General features: G+C 48.8%; 7 protein-coding genes across 7 annotated transcripts; 4 read left to right on the forward strand and 3 right to left on the reverse strand.

Annotated features, from left to right (window-relative positions):
• Nucleotides 1-4312: 4312 nt before the first annotated feature.
• On the reverse strand, nucleotides 4313-4939 carry PG994_009346 (uncharacterized protein; the record flags this gene model as incomplete). The annotated part of the gene is made up of 2 exons (XM_066860755.1): nucleotides 4313-4639; nucleotides 4697-4939. The coding sequence occupies 2 exons, from the start codon at nucleotides 4937-4939 to the stop codon at nucleotides 4313-4315; spliced, it is 570 nt and encodes a 189-aa protein (XP_066714344.1).
• Nucleotides 4940-6307: 1368 nt separating this feature from the next.
• PG994_009347 (uncharacterized protein) lies at nucleotides 6308-7104 on the forward strand (the record flags this gene model as incomplete). Its single annotated transcript, XM_066860756.1, has 2 exons — nucleotides 6308-6376; nucleotides 6427-7104. 2 exons carry the CDS (start codon nucleotides 6308-6310, stop codon nucleotides 7102-7104), a joined length of 747 nt encoding a protein of 248 aa, XP_066714345.1.
• An 817-nt stretch (nucleotides 7105-7921) lies between these two features.
• PG994_009348 (uncharacterized protein) lies at nucleotides 7922-9170 on the forward strand (the record flags this gene model as incomplete). Its single annotated transcript, XM_066860757.1, has 4 exons — nucleotides 7922-7949; nucleotides 8005-8152; nucleotides 8239-9009; nucleotides 9056-9170. 4 exons carry the CDS (start codon nucleotides 7922-7924, stop codon nucleotides 9168-9170), a joined length of 1062 nt encoding a protein of 353 aa, XP_066714346.1.
• Nucleotides 9171-9788: 618 nt separating this feature from the next.
• PG994_009349 (riboflavin transporter MCH5) lies at nucleotides 9789-10684 on the forward strand (the record flags this gene model as incomplete). Its single annotated transcript, XM_066860758.1, has 2 exons — nucleotides 9789-10055; nucleotides 10103-10684. The coding sequence occupies 2 exons, from the start codon at nucleotides 9789-9791 to the stop codon at nucleotides 10682-10684; spliced, it is 849 nt and encodes a 282-aa protein (XP_066714347.1).
• A 569-nt stretch (nucleotides 10685-11253) lies between these two features.
• On the reverse strand, nucleotides 11254-12528 carry PG994_009350 (uncharacterized protein; the record flags this gene model as incomplete). Its single annotated transcript, XM_066860759.1, has 1 exon — nucleotides 11254-12528. The coding sequence occupies one exon, from the start codon at nucleotides 12526-12528 to the stop codon at nucleotides 11254-11256; it is 1275 nt and encodes a 424-aa protein (XP_066714348.1).
• A 530-nt stretch (nucleotides 12529-13058) lies between these two features.
• PG994_009351 (uncharacterized protein) lies at nucleotides 13059-14684 on the reverse strand (the record flags this gene model as incomplete). Its single annotated transcript, XM_066860760.1, has 4 exons — nucleotides 13059-13875; nucleotides 14026-14118; nucleotides 14178-14433; nucleotides 14618-14684. 4 exons carry the CDS (start codon nucleotides 14682-14684, stop codon nucleotides 13059-13061), a joined length of 1233 nt encoding a protein of 410 aa, XP_066714349.1.
• Nucleotides 14685-15544: 860 nt separating this feature from the next.
• Nucleotides 15545-17764, forward strand: PG994_009352 (uncharacterized protein; the record flags this gene model as incomplete). The annotated part of the gene is given in 7 exon segments (XM_066860761.1): nucleotides 15545-15702; nucleotides 15751-16131; nucleotides 16294-16345; nucleotides 16432-16700; nucleotides 16716-16931; nucleotides 17012-17342; nucleotides 17366-17764. 7 exon segments carry the CDS (start codon nucleotides 15545-15547, stop codon nucleotides 17762-17764), a joined length of 1806 nt encoding a protein of 601 aa, XP_066714350.1.
• Nucleotides 17765-20679: the final 2915 nt, after the last annotated feature.

The following is a 20679-nucleotide window of genomic DNA, read 5'->3' on the forward strand; positions in this document are numbered from 1 at the left end:
TCTTTTCCGCGTCGATAACTAGTTTTAGTTTTTATATAGCTTCGTAAAATAATAAGATCGGGGCACCTTTATAACGAAAATCCCGGTTGATAATAATGTAAAAGCGTCGGATCTATTTTATAACCTTTTAAAAATTAATAAAATTAAACTTTATTTAATAAACGTTATAAGTAAAGATATATAAATTATTAATAAAATTAATAAATATTATTTATAAAAAAGTTTAAAATAATTTAGCTTATAAAGTAAAAATATAACTAATTATATTTATTTTAAAATATATATTTAAATTAAAATAAATAAAAATTAACGATATACGTAATAAAAGAGTAATAATTATAATAAAGGCTCGTAAGGTCCTAAATACCTTTATAAAAGGATCCCTATTCGAGAAGGGTATACCTCTATTTAAAACCTTCTCTTATTTTTCGAAATTTATTATATTAATACCCGGTTTTTAATAAGATATTTATTAATATAATATCTTTTTTACTATATTAATAGTAAGTAATATAGTTTAAATTCGGGTGGCCCGCGGTACCGTTCCGTACCGATCCGGCCGGCGCGTTCTTAGGGTAAAACGGTAGGGTGGATACGTCCTGTTTCTTTTTATAGTTCGAACGGCCTTGCTTCTTACGCTTAAAATCCTTAGGCTCCGAATTATTCGAACTAGCGTAGCTTCGCGGGCTTTTAGCAGGCGTTATTATTATTCGGTTTTTCGTATTCTTTTTTTTTATTAATTTTAATAAGATTTTTTACCTTTTTTTTATTAAATCGATTATATTATTCCGTCGTTCCGGAATATTATCGTAATAATTTATAATATCGTAACGTAAAAACTAAAAGAGCTTGCCGAAAAAGTAATATACACGTTCCCGGTCAAAGCGCGGGCGGACCTAGCTTTTTAAGGAGGCTAGGTACTCGTAAAACTACCGCGGATCCTGGTTTAAAAGTTAATACGCCTCTTTTAATTAAGAATTAATTATAACGGCCTCGTTAATAAAGCTCTAGATAACTACCCGCGTTTATTTTAAAAAGGTTATTTAATAATATTTTAATTATTTCGATTCGTATTTAAAAACGTATTATTTTTTTAAGCGAAATTATTATTTTATTTCTTAAATTATTTAATTATATACGTATAAAATTTTAATATAAACGTTACGGTAATATTTTAAAATAGTTTTATAAATTATTCGTAACTTTTTAACCTAGCTTTCTTACCGTACCTTAATAAAAATTAAATTAAATTAATTATATTAAAATTTAATCGATTTATTAAAGTTTAAATCGAGATCGCTAGCTAATAAGGTTCCGTTAATATCGCTACTTAAGAATAAATTATTAATAAGGTTTAAGTTATACCCTTTTAATTTTAAAAAGGTATCGGCCTCGCTGCCTAATAAGTTCGAAAAGGATAAAAAGTTTTTTATATCCTTATCCTTTTATTAAAAAGCTTATTTCTTAACCTTTTTAAAGCGTTTTTTAAACGATAACCGTTTAAGCTTTAATTAATCGAGCTCTTTTCGAAAACGTATTTTTAAAGGTATATTAAAGGGAGCGTCGAGCCCGATAATAAATAAAGGATTACTAGTAATATTCGTAACTACTCCTACTTCCTTTTTTTTTTTCTCTTTTTAAAAAGGGGATTCGTTAGTCCTTCGTCTTCGCTATCCTTAACGGTCGTGTTCGGAGGATTAAGGGCTATAAAAGTTCTTTTTTTTTTTCGAAATCGATATTATTAATAGGTAGGTCGTGTTATAAAAGCGTTAAAATTATAAAAGTATATCGATCCCTAGGTATTAATAGTATGCAAGTATGATAAAATAAAGTTAACGCTTGTCCTATATATATTCTTTATAGGAATATAGGATATTATAAAGAAACTAGAAGGAGAGGGGGCCCGGGAGCTATAAGACATACGGATGCTTCCTCTGTCCTGTTATAGGTATCGTATTAAGCACCACGTTTAGGAGAATTATATAAATATTAAGTTTTTAAGATATTCTAATAACCCTTTATATAGACTCGAGATTATTTTATAATTATTTAATTAAGTTAAGTACGATAAACGAGAAAAGGCTTATAATTAATATTATATCCTTCCGAGAGTCGTATAAAAAAAGGGAGATATTAAAGGTCTACTATATCGATAATAGAAATAATCCAGCAGATGCTTTTACTAAGAAATCCTTAAATAAAGCCCTCGAGCAGCTAGTTTTAACGAATAGCTTCACCGTACGTACGGAAATATATATCGAGGGGCTAAACTTATACGGCGAATAATAAAAAGAGAGAGAGAGAGATTTTTTATTAATCCTTTTTTTATATAATTATTACCGATATATTTTATTTATTAAGTATTATATAAAGGTTAAAAAAAACCGTAATATATTATAATTTAAATAAGTAATACGACGAAAATAACTATACGAGAACGCTACTCGTATATATACGAGAAATATCTACTTTATTTATTATTAACTTATTATTATATAACTATTACTTTAGCTTTATTACCACCTTTATTCTCGTTACTATTAAGATTAAGGTTTACGAATTATAAACTATAATATAAGCACTAGTTACCGTACGAAGCTTAAACGTACGAAATATAAACGCCGTCCTAGTATCCGTTAAAACGAACGTATTTACGGAATAAAATATAAGACTAGATATACCGATTATTATAAACATTATTAATATTACCGCGCGACTAGACGAGAACCGCACGAAAGTAGCCTTTATAACGAATAATACGAGCGAACAAGCGGCGAATATCATTATTTACCGGCACGCGTATCTTTATATCGCGGCTCGGTAAGTTATAAGCGCGAACTTCCTTATTTTATTATATAAAGTTAATAAACGTTAAATATCGAGAAAGAAATAAGATATTATATATTAATATAAAACGTAAATATAGCTTATCGATTTTAAACTAAAGAAGTTAATAACGTTAAAAGAACTAACGATTTATTAATTAAATATCACGCGAATATATATATATATATATAAAAAGAAAAATCTATACTATACGAATTATTTATATACGAAAAAATATTTACTTATAAAATTACTTTTATTAATCCTTTATAGGGGGTGACGTATTATAATATATAAAGGTTATCCGTTATTATTATTACTTTTAAACGAACGATTAAAATAACCAGTCGAGTAGACCTGCCACTTAATTAAAACGACGTCAAGAAGGTATAGCATCACTTATACGGCTTAAATAGGTACCGATTACCGGATTAGCGTAACCTATCCGTACGAAACCTGTTTAATAGGCTTTCGTACGTACGTACAGGTTCCGGGTTTAATCGGGGTTTAATCGTTATATTCTATTATTCATATCTATCTTCAGTACGAGCTACGAGGGGCATCGTATGCCCCTCTTGATGAAATAGGAAAGGGGTTCGTGCGCGTAGGCACGTGGCACCTCTTTTGGAGTAATATAGAAAACCTTAGTTCCTGCTGTTTTAATAAAACCCTTACGGAAGGAAGACTCGTTTTAAAAAAGGGAGCTGCTTAAGTCTATTATTAAAATAAAAACTGCTAGTATTAGAATAGTAAGAACTAAAGTTTTTTATAATACTTTAAAAGAGGTACTATGTACCTGCGCGTACGAACCCTTTTTTTATTTTATAAAAAAGGGTATACGATGCCCCTCGTAACTAATAAAAGAGATAGATATAAATAATAAAATATAACGATTAAGCCTCGATTAAACCCGGAACTTATACGTACGTACGAAAGCTTATTTAATAAAAATAGTAACCGAAAGCGACGAGAAGAGATAATATAGGTCTTAGCTAGTTAAAATAAGGCCCTTACACTTATCTAGACTCCTTTCGCTAATAATATATTATAGTTAATATTAAAAAAGTCTATTAATTTAAAGCATTAAATTCGATACTTTTATTAATTAAATTAAAGCGACCCTATTATATAACGCCAGCTATTTAAAAAGATTTAAAAAAGGTATCACGAGAAGGATTATTTATTAATTAATACGGAATTAAAAATCTAGTCCTTAAAAGAGAAGTTAAAGCTCGTAAGGCCACAAAAGAAGCGAAGGGTACAGATTAGCCCGAATTCGAAATTTGCTTCAATTAAAAGCGTACAACGTACAAGGGAGGGGCCAGACTAGGTTAAAATTAAGGAATCGAATTTAAGATATCTACTATATCTACAGTCGAAAGCAATTGCATTATAGTCCAGAATTAAAGGAATAGTAGCTATTTAGAGTTGGTGGTCGATTTCCGCGTTCTATTTTGATGGGGTGTCGGTTATGGGGTGGCGTACGTTAATCCTCTTCTTTCATCAACGCCCGTTCAATGTCGTACAGTAGTAGGTGGGAGTCAGGTGAAACTGGGCGTAAACCTTCGTCAAAGATGACACGGGTAAGCCAGGAATATATACAGGCCTCGGCAATGCCCTCTTGAGCACCATCAAGACGAGATTCGAATCTAAACTTTCTTTCATGCTTCAGGACTTGGCTAAAAATCGAGCCATAGAGGGGCTCTTTCTTGGCAACCTCGAGTGCCTTTGTAGCCTTGTCTTTGTTAAAAAAGGCTGGGTCAATATGGGTATTGATCCAGTTGGTTAAATATCCAACCCATTCCCTGAATGCCTAAACGAAACTGTTAGTATAGCAAGTCTTAATCAATAGAAAGGATAAGAATCTTACACTTTCTCCCGAATCTGTGAATAATCCTTTTGATTCTGGCTGAAGGCTCATGATTTGTCTTATCGCATAAGTATTCATTCGTTCTGCTTGTTGGCGGCCTTCTTCTGATCGTTTGAGGTCTTGAACGTGCTTTCTTTCCTGCTCCTCGTGACGTTTGAACCCATCCTTTAGACTGCCTATTGCCTCGTCCAACATGGTACTGAGCCGCTCCAGTTCCTCTTCAATATGCTGGTCGTCAGCCATTTTTGCCGAGCGGTGATGATGTTTTGGATTCGCCGGGCTTGTTGCTGGTTTCTTTTTGAGTTTTGGATTGTGGACGGAGTAGCTTACCACCTGGAAACAAGCTTTAATATATATAGTTTCCTATAAGCCACTTCGCCGCGTTGCATGGTTGCCTCTCAAAGCTTCTGTTGTCTTTCAAATTTCTTTGGTTTTATTCTCGTCTTTCTGCTTGCTATTCCTCTTATTGTATTGCCGCCAATGAAAAGAAGCGCAGCGCAACAAAGGAATCTTCTGAACGTTTGGTCCATCTTCCATTGTATCATACGCGATTATGGCTTCTATTACATTAAACCAGTTGACCGAGCCTTCTCTTTGTAGCATTAATGACTGCAGGAAGGGCAAGAGGGGCCATCTCGGCCAAGATAGGATACTAACAACATGAGCTACGTGTACGGTACTAATTAAGTGCGCGACAGCTACTCATACGAGATCCATCCTATTTAATAGAGGCCTTCGCTGACCCAGCCGGAAGGGGTTGGGGGCTTCCAGGAGTATAGTGTCTGTGATTTTGGCCCCGACAGCTTGGTATACCTTATTCAAGCCTTTCATAGGACGGGAGAGAGCACATGGCTGACTTGCGACGCATTACAACGGCGTGTACTTTGCATACCCATGCATCGTCACCTACGACCCGAATTAAAACTAATGAGTGAACGCCACGGTACACAGTTGACTAGGAAAACCCCCAACTTCGGGTCCTCGACCCCTGTCCAAACATCAAATGACTGTCCCGACCGTTTGGGTGACAGATGCCTTTGTTGGAAGTTTCTTGATCCTGAAATCCTACGCAGCGCTATTATGGACAGTCTTTCAAACCTATGAACGCTCTAGAGCAACACTTGGGGCTGAAGACCCCTGTTTCGCGCTCGATCCTGCGGATGACCTAGTGTAAACTGAGTTTCGGGCTGTTGGGCCAGCCATGCCACCCCCAGTTGCGCCTAATGCAGCCCCGAACCTTTAGCTGGTGCCACCCGACGCCAGAAACACAGAGCCGGGCGGTTTGCTAAGTCAGCAACGAGGCATTCCTTGGGAAACCTTACAGAGGCTGAACCTTTTGGAGCATGGGGAAGGCGCTGGTCAGCAGCAACGTCTTCGTTCGTGCGATGACTAGGTCGGGTTTCACGAGTACCTCACCACGAGGCGATTGAGGTAATTGATATAAATATCGTTTGATATTCTCCGAATCGTCAACATCCATCATCACTCCACACTCCAAAACAGTCACAGCAACCAGCATCGCTTACTCACATTCGCTATACATCTCACACTCGCTTCTCGCTCACAGCATCCAATCATCACTAAGCCCATTCCTTCCAACAACGAACCAAAATGAAGACCACTATCCTCGCCACCACCTTCGCCGCCACCGCTCTGGCAGTCCCCACTATGGATGCGCTCGTCCAGTGCCCCAAGAACACGGCCCAGCCTGATGGGAGCCTGCCCAACAGCGCCTCGGACTTCGTCTCCCCTCGTTGCTGCTGCAAATCTCGGCCAAGGAGCCCAACAAGACGTTCCCGGCCAGCGTCACGGCCGAGGTCACTCCGGGCGACAAGTGCACCATCTTCAACCTGGATCTCCCGGTCAAGGAGACCAAGAACAAGGTGTGCAACCTGGTGTTCGACTTCCCCGACAAGCCCGAGGCCTCCCTGAAGGCCCTGTCCCAGAAGATGGTGAGCGGCTTCGGCGGCGACCTGGTGGCCGACCACCGCCGCCCGCGCCACGACGGCGGCAAGGAGGGAGGCGCGCACGAGCACGAGCACAAGCACCACCACAGGAACCACCCGCGCCAGTCGTCGCCGCTCGCGTCCTCGCTGGACTACCTGTTCGACGGCCCGGGCAACTTCCACTTCATCGGGTACGACCTCGGCGTCGGCGCCGTCGCGGGCAAGACTACCTACGCGCACCAGCCGGCGCCCGGCCCCAGCCCGGCCGACGCCCCGCCCAAGCTGCAACCCGGCCACAGCTACGTCATCAACAGCGCGCCCTGCGAGTTCCCCGCCAACGTGACCAGCGTCAAGGTCAGCGGCGCCCTCTGCTCCGACGACACCCACCTCCGCTACGACCAGGGCTACCTCGGCACTTGCCCCATGGGCTTCTACGTCGTGCTGACCGATGCCGCTAAATAAGGGGTGCTTTCATATTTCGTTGCTCTGGGGTTCCGTGTTCTCGGTCTCTGTGTTTTAAGTGGTTTTCTTAATTTGATGGGCTATCTATTTTTTCTCTTTTTCTTTTGGCAGTGTTTGCTGGAAGCTGTGGCGACTGGATTATGGCTGATAATTATTTGTTTTCCCCATTTCTGCTGGAGACATAGTTCGGTGGCGGATAGAATATGTGATTAATGGATTTATGCTATACATATAATACGTAGCTTTACATACTTACTATATATACACTGTACTATATTAATATGCCCGAAGTTGTCTCTCGAGCCACACTGCAGTCATACCGTACAGGTTTTGGATCTGAGAATCTTCGAATTGTTGAAGTTAACGATAAGGGAAGGTCCAAATGCGATCCCTCGACTGAAGACAAGTAAAATCGATATGTTGAAGGCATGTCGCCAGCATGGGCCGAGGCGCGGAACTGAATTGTCCACTCGGAATTGTAGCAGCAATACGGAGTAAAAGCTACCTAATATACTTGACCGCACCCCCACCGGCACGGCCCCACCGTGCATGGGTCCGGAGTGGTCTCCGAGGACCAGTCAGGAGAAGGAGATTGCCACGTGCTAAACCTTCATCTTGGCTGCGCGCTTTTCTTCGCGCAATTGGGAGTCATGCAAGATGCTATCGTGCTGGGCCGCTCAAGCCGGGCGGGGTGTGTCCGGATTGGCAAAGGTGATGAGGCCGATTAGGGTGGTGACAATCTTCGCGCCTCTTTTACTGACGTCTTGCAACCCATCCTGGCTATCCATCTGTAGAAAACAAGAAACCAATTCAAACAATGGCACAATCAACCATCGAATGGTTCGGTCTGTTTACCCATCGGTATTCCCTACATTTCTGACAGCTAACGTCTGAGAAAAGGGGCCACAACCTTCCGCTTACGCACCTGCGGTGTTACGATCTTCTTGGACACATGGCTAGACAAGCCAGATGCGATGCCTAGCCATCTTGCAGTCGATGACGTAACTGAGGCTGATTATATATTCATCTCCCACGCACACTTTGATCAGTGAGTATCTGGTTGGCGTTCTGCCGTCGACATGCATGTGATGGGGGAAAGCGCCGGTAACGCTAACTCAATGCCTAACCAATAAGCCTTCCCGGAGCCGACCGTATCGCCATTAGGACAGGTGCAATCGTGATAGCCAATTGCGAAGCCATCAACTGCCTCCGAAATGCCGGGGTCCCGGATGAGCAGCTGTTTCCCGTCCAGGGCGGCGAGTGTATACCCCTCTTCATGCGCGAGATTCGCGACAGGGCCAAGGAAGACGAGAGTATGAGGAAACCCGGATTCCCCGGCGCTCCCCCGATGCCGGCCGACAGGCTTGCTGCGCTCTCCGTGCACGTTTGGCCGTCCCTGCACTGCTTGATGCCCCAAGACCACCCCGAGGTTATCGACACGGCTACCGTCTACACCGGCGCGGCATCTCCCTACAGCTGCACGTTGGATATCACGTTTGGCATTAAGTACGGCCTGCTGAAGATCGGAGAACTGCTGCCGCCGGAGAAGCTGACGGAAGGGCACCATTCCTTCATTCGATACGTCAATGACCGAAAGCGAAATGTCTTCTCCCACTGCGATGGCGGGCAGTTGATGTTCAACTTTATCATGCCCACCGAATCGGGCGAGACCAAGGCACTCCTCTGGAGCGCCCACCTTGGCGGCTACGAGGCCATCTTGAGAGAGATGCAGCCCAAACCGGATATCGCCATCTTGGGCATCGCCGGCCGGGCCAACTTGAATGGTAGACCATTTGACGGTTCCGCCGCTGAGTTTGCCGTAAGGGAAGTAGAGTGGCTTGGAAACCCATCTCGGGTGATCTGGTGCCTGCATGATGAGACGTACATTGACCATAGTCGTAAGTTGTATGTTATTACCGTGCCCCCGCTAACGGTATACATATTATCATAGCTGCATTCCTCCATACAGGATCGACACCGGTGCTGCCACAGTTGCTGTCGAGAAGAACGGAAAGTCAAAGGTTCTGCATTTGAAGCATGCAGAAGTTGTTTTAATGGGTTTATAAGTTCCGATGTTAAGTTAGAGTCGGGACCTGGGGAAAAGCTTCATCAGCGGCCGCCGGTAATCTTGATAAGCAGAGAAACATATCAGCTTTCCATTTAGTCCCAGACGCGTGCAGCGTCACACCATACCCGTGGAACTTTAACTCTAGACCATAGACCATAAAACATAGTAAGACCCCTGAACCCCGAGGGCTCTGAATAGGCCCAGATGCTGCCCAACGTGCAGCAGTCCAAGGGCTACATCGAACGTATAGAGGAATTCAACGACCGATGCATAACCGCGTTTCCTCTAGAGCGGTACGTGGTGGGGGTGAATGTGAGTCTCCATATTCATGTACAACCGGCATGCCCCTGCCCGGCCCCGCCGAGGACATAAAGGCGACCGCCTTTCTAGTCTTGGCAGCGCTCGCTCGGGGACACACACTTCCAGAATGGTCTTGTATCTGTTGTCATGCCCGGCCGTATGTTTTGGCAGCATAGTTGGTGAAAGTGCCCTGGGCCCCGTCCCCGCACTCGCAGGCCTACAAGTGGACATTGTAGCGTAGGATAAGATTGTACTTTGAATCCCTTCACAGCTCCCCCCTTTTCCGTAAAAATAGTTGAACTATTAACCAGTAGCCATGTTTTCAGACGAGAAGAAAGTCACTGAGCCTTCGCGGGCAGGGCCGGAAGCTCCCACCAGCGGGGAAGAAACCAATGCTGGCGAGTCGAAAGACGAGCAGACAACGGCCACGGTTTCTGGCTTCCCCGAAGGTGGACGAGAAGCCTGGCTCGTCATCTTCGGGGCGTGGTGTACACTATTCTGCACATTCGGCCTCATCACTTGCATTGGGGTATTCCTCGACTGCTACACGAAAGGGCCGTTGGCCAGCTACAGTCCGAGTGCTGTCAGCTGGATCTGTCGACCGAGTACTGGCAGATCTTCTTCGCGCAGTCGGTCGTCAGCTCCTTTGGCTCCGGCGCGATCTTCACGGCCAGCCTGACGTCCACGACGTCGTGGTTCTTCCAGAAGCGGGCGTCGGTCTCCGGTATCGTGAATTCGGGGTCGTCGCTCGGCGGCGTGGTCTTGCCCATCATGATGTCCCGGTTGTTCAAGTCGATCGGTTTCGGTTGGACCATCCGCGCGGTCGGCTTTATCTTCCTAGGTCTTTGCGCAATATCATGTGCAACGGTGAAGACACGCTTGCCGCCGACACTCAAGCCAGTTTCGGTCGTTGACTACGTCCGCCACTTGAAGGATCCGCGGCTCGTCTTCACCATCCTCGGTGGCTTCTTGTTCTTCTGGGGCATGTTCCTCCCCTTGAGCTATATCATCATCTACGCCCAAGAGAACGGTATCCCCCTACCTTTTGCCTATTATAAATGCTTGCAGCTTCGTGGGCCGACTGGTGCCAGGGTTCTTGGCCGACCGGTTCGGCCGGTTCAACTGCATCATGATCATAACGGCCTTCACGGGGCTCATAATCCTGGCTCTGTGGATTTCTGGGCCTGCAGCTTTTCTGTGGTATCACCATGATCTGTTCTGCTTTCGCATTTGGGGCCGCGCGTTATGCTCAGGTCGGTATCAGACTTATCAAGGTGTAGCACTAATAATGGGAAGAAATATTGGTTGCAGCAGTAGAAGTAGGTATTCCCCCTTCCAAAAAGCCCCCAGATAGGCTAGCCAATGTGCCTGGAAATGGAATAAAATTATGACGGAGAAAATTGGTCTTCGCGTCCGCCATCGACTGTCTGTATTGAAATATGAGAAAAATCTGTGAGAACAAATAGTATAAACGCCGTAGTAGTTCACCATTCCTAATATACTCTTATAAGTTTCTCGATTTATCCCCATACTCTTGTCTTCTCGACCGAACTCAGGGAAGCTCAGGGGCGTCGTCCTTGGGCTCCCATCCGAACATCCTCAGCACGCTTACAACGCCACCAACCACGTGCAGTACAACGCGAACACAAGCAATGATTACTCTCCCTTTGAAGCTTTCCAAGTTCGGCAACTGCGATTCTAGTTAGCGTGAGACTTTCTAATTTGCATGAGACCAGCTGGTTGGTTCACCTACCTCTTGAGCGGCGCTTTTCTTAACCCATTCAAAGGCTCTCGGTATCATGGCATTCTCCGTATACTGCAACTTGGCAGCGCAATTCCTCATCCGTTACGCTTCCGTCCGCCGTTTTCCTTCTCGCGAGCTCGAGGAGGGGGCCGAGGGCATCAGCGGTGTCATGTATAGCTTGGTTTGCGCCCATACCCCTGTATGGGAGCATGGGGTGAATCGAATCGCCAACCAGCCACACCCGCGGGTGCGCGATGCGTGGGTCCGTCTGACTCTTCTTGCTTGCAGCCAACAGTTTCTCTCTCCAATCGACAGGCGTGTCTGCTTTGGAGTGTCTCCAAGGTACAGCCTGGATTTCTTGGGGGTCGAGCGCGTCGACCAGCTTGAAGTATTCGGGATCGAACCCGGATACCTCCAGCATCTTGCGCATCACCGATTTCTTGTCTTCCAGACGAGAAGCCTCAGCGACGGACGGGCCGTCTTCCCAAGCCATGCCAACAAACAGGGAAGCTTGATCCTCGTCGTAGTCGATCGGCTTCTCCGCACGGCGCAGGTCACGTCTGGCAGCGGGAGACCTAGCAGAAGTACGCACCTCGTCAGGGAGATAAGCCGCGGCGAACATCCTTGCGTTGGAGGAAGCTGTGTAGATAGTTCCTTTCTCGATCAGGGGCCGTGGTAGGTCTCGGAGGACGTCCCAAGGGAGGTGACACTTTCCTAGGAACCCCCCCTCTCCCGCCTTCGGCACGTCTTCAATAATGTTGTTCAGTCCAACTTGCTTGTTCGCCCGACTGCCGCTTCCTTCGGCCGAAACCAGGATGTCACAATCCTGGCTGGACCCGTCGTCGAAGTAGACCCTGATGCAGCTCTCGTCCGAAGCCTCGCCATCCACGACATCGAAACCCGTGAACTTCATGCCATACCGCATGATGTTCTTTGCGCGGAGAGGCGCCTGGAGGAAGCTCCGCAGCCGCGCCCGGCCGACGGGGGCGCTCTTCTGGTAGGCCGGGAACTTGCTCAGGTCCAGCACCAGGTCCCTGTTCGTGTCGAAGATGGTGGGGGTCGAAGACACGACACCGCCCGACCGGCCAAAGCAACGGAGACAGTCGGTATACTGGCGCTCGGTCAAGCAGGCGCGGAAACCAACCAGTGCGTGCGCGCCCAGGCGGATTTGGTAGCCATCGCGGCTCAAGGCTTCCGTATCGCGCTCGAACATCGTGACGTCGATGAGACCGTCGGCATTGTTTCCGATGCCGTTAGCAAGACAGGCGCCAGAAAGACCGCCACCGACGATAATGACTTTGAGAGGAGACATCTGTATCGCTGTCGTCCTGGAAGTAGATGATTGGGGAAAACCCTATCAAATCAGCGTCAACAAAGCTCGCTCGTTGCAACCACATAGTGTAACATAGAAATAAAGTTCTGCATGTAAGTATTTCGAGTCAGGGGTATGAGGTCGGCTCCCCAGGCTCCCCCACCGGCCCTACACGATTGCCCGGGCGAGACCCACGCCCTCGAACAGTGGGAGGGGGGCTTTTGGACCAGCGCACCCGACACAGCAAGTTAACTCATCACTGCTTTGCACCAAGTTTCGTACCATCAATGTTGTAACCGGACCTGAAGATATCCTAGAAAGACAGACGGACGCGATTGGAGTGGCCCCTCGAAAGCCTATTCAGCTCAATTTGCCTCTGGGATATGGTAAAGTATATAGATTGAAAGCTAATTATTAAAGGTATTCTACCAAAATGTTTCATGATCATCATCCATCATCATCGGAATTAGAATGGGGAGCATTCCATCGGTGCTCTCGTATATGCAAAGTATAGACAGCCCATCAACTCCTCAAGCATTCATAAACAGTGGCATCAGGAGCCCGGCAGCAACCATACCAACAACACCAGACTTCATACGGGCAGCTGCGGCCGTCAACACCGGCGTGGGAGTGGCGGAACCATCCGTAGCACTGGTCGATGCCGCGGGCGTGGTGACGGACGGAGACGCTCCACCGGACTCACCGGCAGTGGCGGAAGTGGCGGACGTTGGGTCGGGCTGGCCAGCATCCGTGGTGGGCTGGCTTTCGACGGCAGAAGTGGCATCTGTGGTGGACGGAGCCGGCTGGCCGGCGTCGGTGGTAGGCTGCGCGCTCTCCCCGGCAGAGGTTGGGGCTGCGGTGGCGGTGCTCAGCGACGGCGGAGGGGGGGCCAGAGTAGAGGTTGCTACCGCTCTGCCATTCTCGTAGAAAACGGCAATGACACCAGCCGGGCCGGTCGTGATGACCGAGGAGATGCTCGGAGACGGCGCTTCGGTAGTGGGCGCGGGCGCCACAGTGGTAGTAGGCGCAGGCGGCGGCGGCGGCGGCGGCTGCGCGACCGTGGTAGGAATAAGCCCTCCGGTGATGGTGGGGATGGCGTAGGGCGGGTCGAACAGGCCGAAGCGGCCGCAGGCGGCGCAGGGGCTGGCCCAGGCGCGGAGCTTCTCGGGCGCGGCGAGGATGGGGTCGCAGCGCGAGTCGGTCATGGTGGCGATGGCGGACGCCTCGGCCGTCTGCGGGCAGTCGGTGCCGAGGTCGCTCAGCGAGAGCTGCTGCGTCGCCGTGCCGCCCACGATGGTGGAGACCTCGGACAGGTCGAACGCCCAGATGGCGCTCGTGGCCGTTGGGCTGCACGATGGCGCCGTCGATCGTGTTGGTGCCGTAGATGGTGGGGATCAGCATGTACACCGACGGAGACGTGCTGTGGGTAAGGCTGTTAGTTGTGCACATAACTTACAAGGCGGAGGACCTGCTCGGCATGAGTAGGGGAGTACTTACAAGGTGTACCCAAGCGCAGTATCGACATGAGTAGGGGGGTATGTGAAGTCATTGGTGGTGGGCCAGAAGAACAAGTTCACCGTACCGGCGGACCTATTAGAGTTATTAGTAATCGTACATACTGATAGAGTGAGCTTGCATTGGCGACTTACATGCTGCAAGTCTGGTCACATGAGTTGTGAGTTATGATAGGAGGTGGTGGGGTCGTAGTCGTGCATGTCGATGTCTCGGTGATGGTGACAGGGACAGTGGTCTTTTCTGTCTCCGTCGTGGGAATGGTGGTATAATGAGGCACCGTGACATTGGCGTGTGATGTGGTGTGCTTAGTACTGGTCTTGATGACGGTGCTGATCGTAGTGTTGGTGCAGTACGAAGTCAGCGTCGTTGCCAGTGTGCTCTTCGACGGCACTGGCACAGCGCTGTAGCCCTTGCTGGTCTCAGGTGTTGCATATACATGCGATGCAGTTGTTGAAAACGTTGTCGAGTGCTGTGCTGCAGTCGATACGTTCTGGAACGGGGGCTGTTGTGGGTGGACGCCTTCGCTTTGTTAATGGCTGCACACACTTGTAATGGCTAGCTGTGCTTCACTTACTATATGAGGCATCTGCGCCCAGCACCAGTAATCCCACTGCGAGGGATGATAGTCTTGCGGCGGACATGATCGGCGTACTTGTGGTATCTACGGAGTATGAGGACGGATATGCTCTAGTCGCTTATACTATCCAATGGCAACAAACGAGCGTGACCCAACAATACACACAATAACGAGAGTTGAAGATGAGTAGACGATGGGATAGCAAAGCAAAGCAGAACAGAGCCAGAAGAGGAGCAAGAATTATTAATGCCGTTCAATATGCCAATCCTTCCACATTCTGTACTGGCGGGCTGACGCGATGTTGCCATGGCACGGCACACAGCCAACCGAACGATTTGTCTGTCACATTTGGCCGCTAAGCGAAGGACCTTTGGGATACATGCAATTTGCCTGCGCGGAGATTTTGTTCCTGCGTGGGAATGCCGTCATGCCGCACTTACGACCGTCCCAAAGGGGAAAGTGAGCGACGGCGGTCTGGCGACTAGGCCAACGAGCGTGCACTAAGAGGCAGGGATTCCCCAGTATACCAGCAGCTCATCTTCCTGATTGGGCTCGACGTTGATGAGGAACCGAGTAACCGAGTGTTACAGGGGTCGAACAGTCGTTCCATGACGTGACGGGCAGCAACGTCGCAACAGGATTAGCAATTATTGGAAAAACCTGAATTGGGACCAGGCCTGGGCTAATCAAATCGACGCGATTCGGATGGAGACGAAATGGAGAAAAAGAGGCGCCCCAGTAGCCAAAAACTGCCGATCGCCCCATCCACTCGGGAAGCTCGTCCACTCCGTGTCTCTCGGCCTGTCATTGTCGCTCTGCGCTCAAAGCCATAGTGAAATCATCGGGGCAGGCAGTTGACTTTGTCTTTCTCATGTTTGTCCACCATGCTTGATTGCTTTTCCTGACGGTCGCCCATCTTTCGACATGTTGCTCAATGCGCGGAACAGCATATTCGTCGTGCTCTCCTGGGTCCTGGGATCCTTGGCGCTCGACGGAGCCGGTGTAGCCAACACACGTCGCCCACACATAACCAGAGACGACGAATCACCTAAGCCATTGGTGGTAGATCCTAGTCAATACTTGTAAATACCCCATCCCCGTTTTCCAGGACTCCAATGTTGATGCGACAGTAGTGAGGGTAACGATGGACCATGGAGTACTTTCCATCTTCGAGTAGGCACCCCTGAGCAGGATGTCAGAGTCCTGGTGTCCACAGCATCGCCGCAGTCGATGGTCGTTTTGGAAGAAGGCGGTTGTTCTTCATCAGTCTTCGCGTCGGTGCCACCCAACTGTGCGGTATCCAGGGGCACCTTGTTCAACCCCAAAGATTCATCAACTTATATAAATACTGGTCAATATGATATCAATGATGGCCAGGTGGGTCTTGAAGCAAACCTGGGGTACTCTCAACCTACGCAGTTCGGCTTGGACAACCTGGGAATAGGTCTTACGGGCCCGGTTTTGAAGAACCAGACTGTCGCTGGCTTCGTAGCAGCAGACCCCTTCTACCTGTGAGTCGTGCAAGGCCTAGTAGAGGTCACCATGGATGACTGAAGAATCATCATGATTGCTGACACTGGTACTCAAGGGAATCTTCGGGCTGAATGGACAGCCGGTAAACTTGACATCCTTGGGCAATCAGTCAGCCCCTTCTTTCCTCAACACGCTCAAAGACCAGGGACACACCCCAGTTTAGTTGGAGTTACACAGCTGGCGCTCGCTACCGTAAGCAGGCATGAGCAAACAGATCTGACCAGTATAACTGAATCGCTAACAATGGAACCCGATTGCTTGGGACAGGCTTGAAGCAGGTATACGGCCAGCTGATCTTCTCGGGCTACGATACTTCGCGCTTCAGCGAGAACTCGGTGTCCTTTACCATGGCCCGCGACCTAACGCGCGATCTCGTGGTCGTCCTCCAATCCGTTAGCTACAGTGGTGGGTCGACGTCCGACACTCTCCTGTCGGAGCCCATCGACATCTTCATTGACTCGACGGACCCGAACCTATGGCTGCCCAAGAGCGCGTGCGACGCCTTTGAGAAAGCCTTTGGCCTCACGCTGGATGATGCCAGCGGTCTGTACTGGTGAACGAGTCACCATACGCAATTGCTGGACTGGGATGCGCAGGTCACCTTTCGGTTGTCTGATGTGACCTCCGGTGGAGACACGGTGAGAATCGTGCTGCCATACGCCGCGTTCGACCTCCAGGCCGAATATCCGATGGTGCAGAATGCCAGCTACTACTTCCCACTGAAGCGTGCTGCTAACGAGACGCAATATACGCTGGGCCGGACATTCCTTCAGGAGGCGTGAGTAACTGCCCGTTCGAGTCCGAGCCTGGGACTGCAAATTGCGCGCTCCGCATTCGCTGACCACCAACCGCGAATAGTTATCTTTCCGCCGATTACGAGCGCGGCGTTTTTAACGTCTCGTCTTGCACCTGGGTTGAAGGTGCTGATGAAAACATCGTGACAATCACGAGCAAAGACTCCTCAGACGGCGATGATTCCGGATCTGGATCTGGGTCTGGATCTGGTCCTGGGTCAGGGCACTCGAAGTCGTCCCTCGGCGGTGGCGCCATAGCTGGAATCATGGTCGGGGTCGTGGCTGCCTTGGCGCTTATCATTGGCGCCATCCTCTTCCGCAGGCGGCGGCAGCGCCAGAAGGCCTCGTATGCGGCATCAGAGCCCGAGCCGGACGAGTCCATTCTGAAGGGCCCGGTGCACAACTCGCACGAGCCCAGCGGGCTACCGATCAAGCATCCTCGGCGCCGGAGCTCGACGGGAACGTGCCGCAGATCTACCAACTCCACGGGGACTCTTCGTCGCAGCAGCAGCAGAGGACGGGCGAGAGCAACACGAGTGGCCCCGTGGAGCAGCCCGACCCTGTCTACTATGAGCTGTCGGGGAATAGCCACTTGGGCCCTCCTCGGTCGAACACAACGGGCTCGGACCAAGTGTCTCCCTTCGGCACGGGCTCGTCGCCGGCCTCGCGTAATATTGAAGCGGACAGGGTATCAGTGAGTGATCGAGAGTCACCCCCGTCGCCGATGGTGTCGACTATGGGTACAGAGGGCCTGGAGGCGTCGTCGGATATTGTGTCGCCGACGACGCCAGTCAACCGTTGGTCGCAGGCGAGGTAGCAGTCCTGAGTGTTGTGAATAGTCTAGGATATCTTAATCGTAATAACGTTTGCTCAGACGCAACTTGCCATAGACGATGGAATTCCTTCGGAGTCGCGATTGCTTCCAGGTACGCGTTGACAGCCACCGGTGCTCCAAAGACGTTGCATGGCGCTGAAATATGGTTGGAAGGAGAGGAGTAGACTCCACTCACGCAACTTCGACACGACGTATCATCGTCAGCCCGCAGAGCCTCAAGCCCTTGCCGGACACGTACGACAGCTGGCTGGCTGGAGGCAGAAGGGCTGAGGCCAAGGTGGGTCAGGACCAAAGTCGAAAAACCTGGATGGAAGTGGTGGTGCCGGTGGGTCTCTGAGAACCCCTCCCGCTTCGATCAGCGCTAACCCGGAAACGAAACAGTCCGAAACCTTCCAACTTAAAATCAATGACATGAATGTCCAAGTAATTAATCAAGACGGGCATGTCTTCTGGTCATGGCACTCGTTGAGCTTGGCAATGTGAATCAATTGTCTCAGCTTATATATATTCAAACGCCTGGTAAATTCTCTTCGTCCTCTGTCCACCATGACCCAAACCATCGCCAATGAAATTCATCATATTCAACCCGAGAGGCTACTTCCCGAACGGAAAACACAGCTCTGATCATTTGGCATCTTCCATTAAGGATCATTCCTCGCAAATTCCGTCTGATTGACGCTGGTCTTGAAGTACAGCGCAGAAACGATCGTGAGTATCTGCCCAAGATGATATGGCGTCAGCGTTATCCTCAGCGAGTTTCCTTTGTAGGTATCTGGTCTCATTTCCCCTACGGCTTATTCTCTACCTCCTCCACACACACACACACACACAATCCAAGTCGACACCGTGAAATAGGAAGCGATGAATACTTGGGAAGGGCCGAAGAGATACGCACCATCGTGATGCCGAACGCCACGAAGAACGCCGCCTTGGTCAAGGTATTCATAGTAGCCATGCGGGTAACATCGTAGCCGCTGCGTCCACCATCGCCCCGGAACCCGAATTAGGCCCTTCGCTATCGCCCATGACTTCGGCTGAGGAGGGCGGACTGCTGGATCTGTAGATATCACAAGTGACGGGAGCGGATATATACGAGAGTATGGCGGAAGTAATAAAAAAACAAGATGTGAACGATAATCCGAGTTGTTAGACATGATGGGCTGAGTTTCGTAGGCTTTTATATGCCACGATCTTCTCAAAGTTCTTGGACTATTTCCCTGTGCCACCCATTTCCTGTGCTTGGCATCTCCTACGCTTGGAGCTGGCTAACTTGACGCCAGTATGAAAACACCAATAGACATAACGATACCTCACTCATCGCATGTGATCACATGATATTCTATAGTGTTGCCAGGGAAATATGAGTTGGTCAAGCGTCAATGGATCAATGGCCCTCAAGTGTTGTTTGGGCCCACAGAGCTGGTAAGATATTTCCACCTGCGGCTTCAAATACCACGGCATGGCCCACGTGGCTTCGTCTGGGGTCCATATATGAGATATGACATCCTGGGTCACCCCTACTCCCTAAAGTCCTCCACGAACAAAGAACGCCATATTCTCCCGCTCTGTTCCCAGAAGCCCATGTCATCCGAGCCATCTCTGTAAAGGCCCTCGGCTACCCCGAAGCGGACATATGTCCCCTTCAGACTGTCCATTGATCCACAAGTCTTTGGAGGTTTTGAGGACGGTTTATTCCGAGATAGAGTTTCGCTTTTCTCGCGAAGTACGCATCGTAGCACGTCGATTATATAAGGCAAACATCGTTTTACGGCGAAGCTCGGGTGATCAACTATCAAACTTGAGCTGTCAACTAGGTTGTTTGGCAAAATTTAGATGTTAGCTTGGGCATTGAGGCGTCGATAGGACCAACCGTCTTTGTTCTTTTTGTTTTGCCGAATCGACAGCATCTGGGCAAGTGGCCGCTCACACTCTCCGAGGGGCTTTATACACTGTATAATCAATATTTGAAAGCCTTCAAAATGGGATACGAGCCGAAAGCCTGCCACCTACGTCGACCAATGTAAGGTGTGATACGGGGATGTCTCATAGTGTAAAGACGGATACAGCTTGTTAGATTTGTGATAGTGTGAGGGCTGCAGTATGTAACAAACATAGTCGATTCCATAGCCAGCCTGTCCCTGCTTAACAGTGACTGACCGTCGATCGTGTGGTCCTCCGTGGCCGCCCATACTGAGTTGGCCGTGCCGCGATATTGGAAGACTTCGTGGCAGAATGAGAGCAGTAAGGTGTAGTAGAGATGATTTGGCGAGGCAACGGAGGTCAATGATCGAATCGCCCCATCATTTCTCTCGTCCCCGTCTGTGTTTGTGACGACGGCCTGCTTCTCGACTTCGATTCGAACCTCTTCCAGGACTCGCTGATCGCCGAAGATATGAGACAGATGGAACGGTGTTGGCAGCGTTATTGAACACGGTATCCAGGCGCACCCACGCTATGTCGTCCTCGGGGACCCCTTGGTCAATGCAGTTGCTACAAGATATTCCGATCTCGCAAAACCGAGACAGGCTGTCTGTGTCATTGAAGGGAACGGCTCGCTAATATATTATCTTGACTCTGCCCAGCGGAAATTGGCGGATCGTCGTCGAGTTCGTCGTCGTCGTCATCGCGTCGGCAGGTGGATATCTCCTCAATCCCGAGCGTCTGGCATGGGGCGGGTGGTCGGCGCGGCCTCGATGCGGTCGCCGGTATATAGGCATATCAGGAGGATGATTGTCGCTGTGGTCATCGTGGTAGTACATTTTGTTTGGAGGCAGGCTCATTTGCATGAGATAAAGTGTGATTGAATTAGACAGTTGATATGGATCAAGAAATGGAATAATCACAATGCATGGCAAGCTCGTACTAGTCTTGGCAGGTCGAAGGTTCGGGTGCCTGGA

The sequence above is a fragment of the Apiospora phragmitis genome (genome assembly GCF_038363925.1).
Source record: "Apiospora phragmitis strain CBS 135458 chromosome Unknown utg000008l:1.0-3514335.0:1.0-3519231.0, whole genome shotgun sequence".
In the NCBI taxonomy this organism is placed as follows: Eukaryota; Fungi; Ascomycota; class Sordariomycetes; order Amphisphaeriales; family Apiosporaceae; genus Apiospora; species Apiospora phragmitis.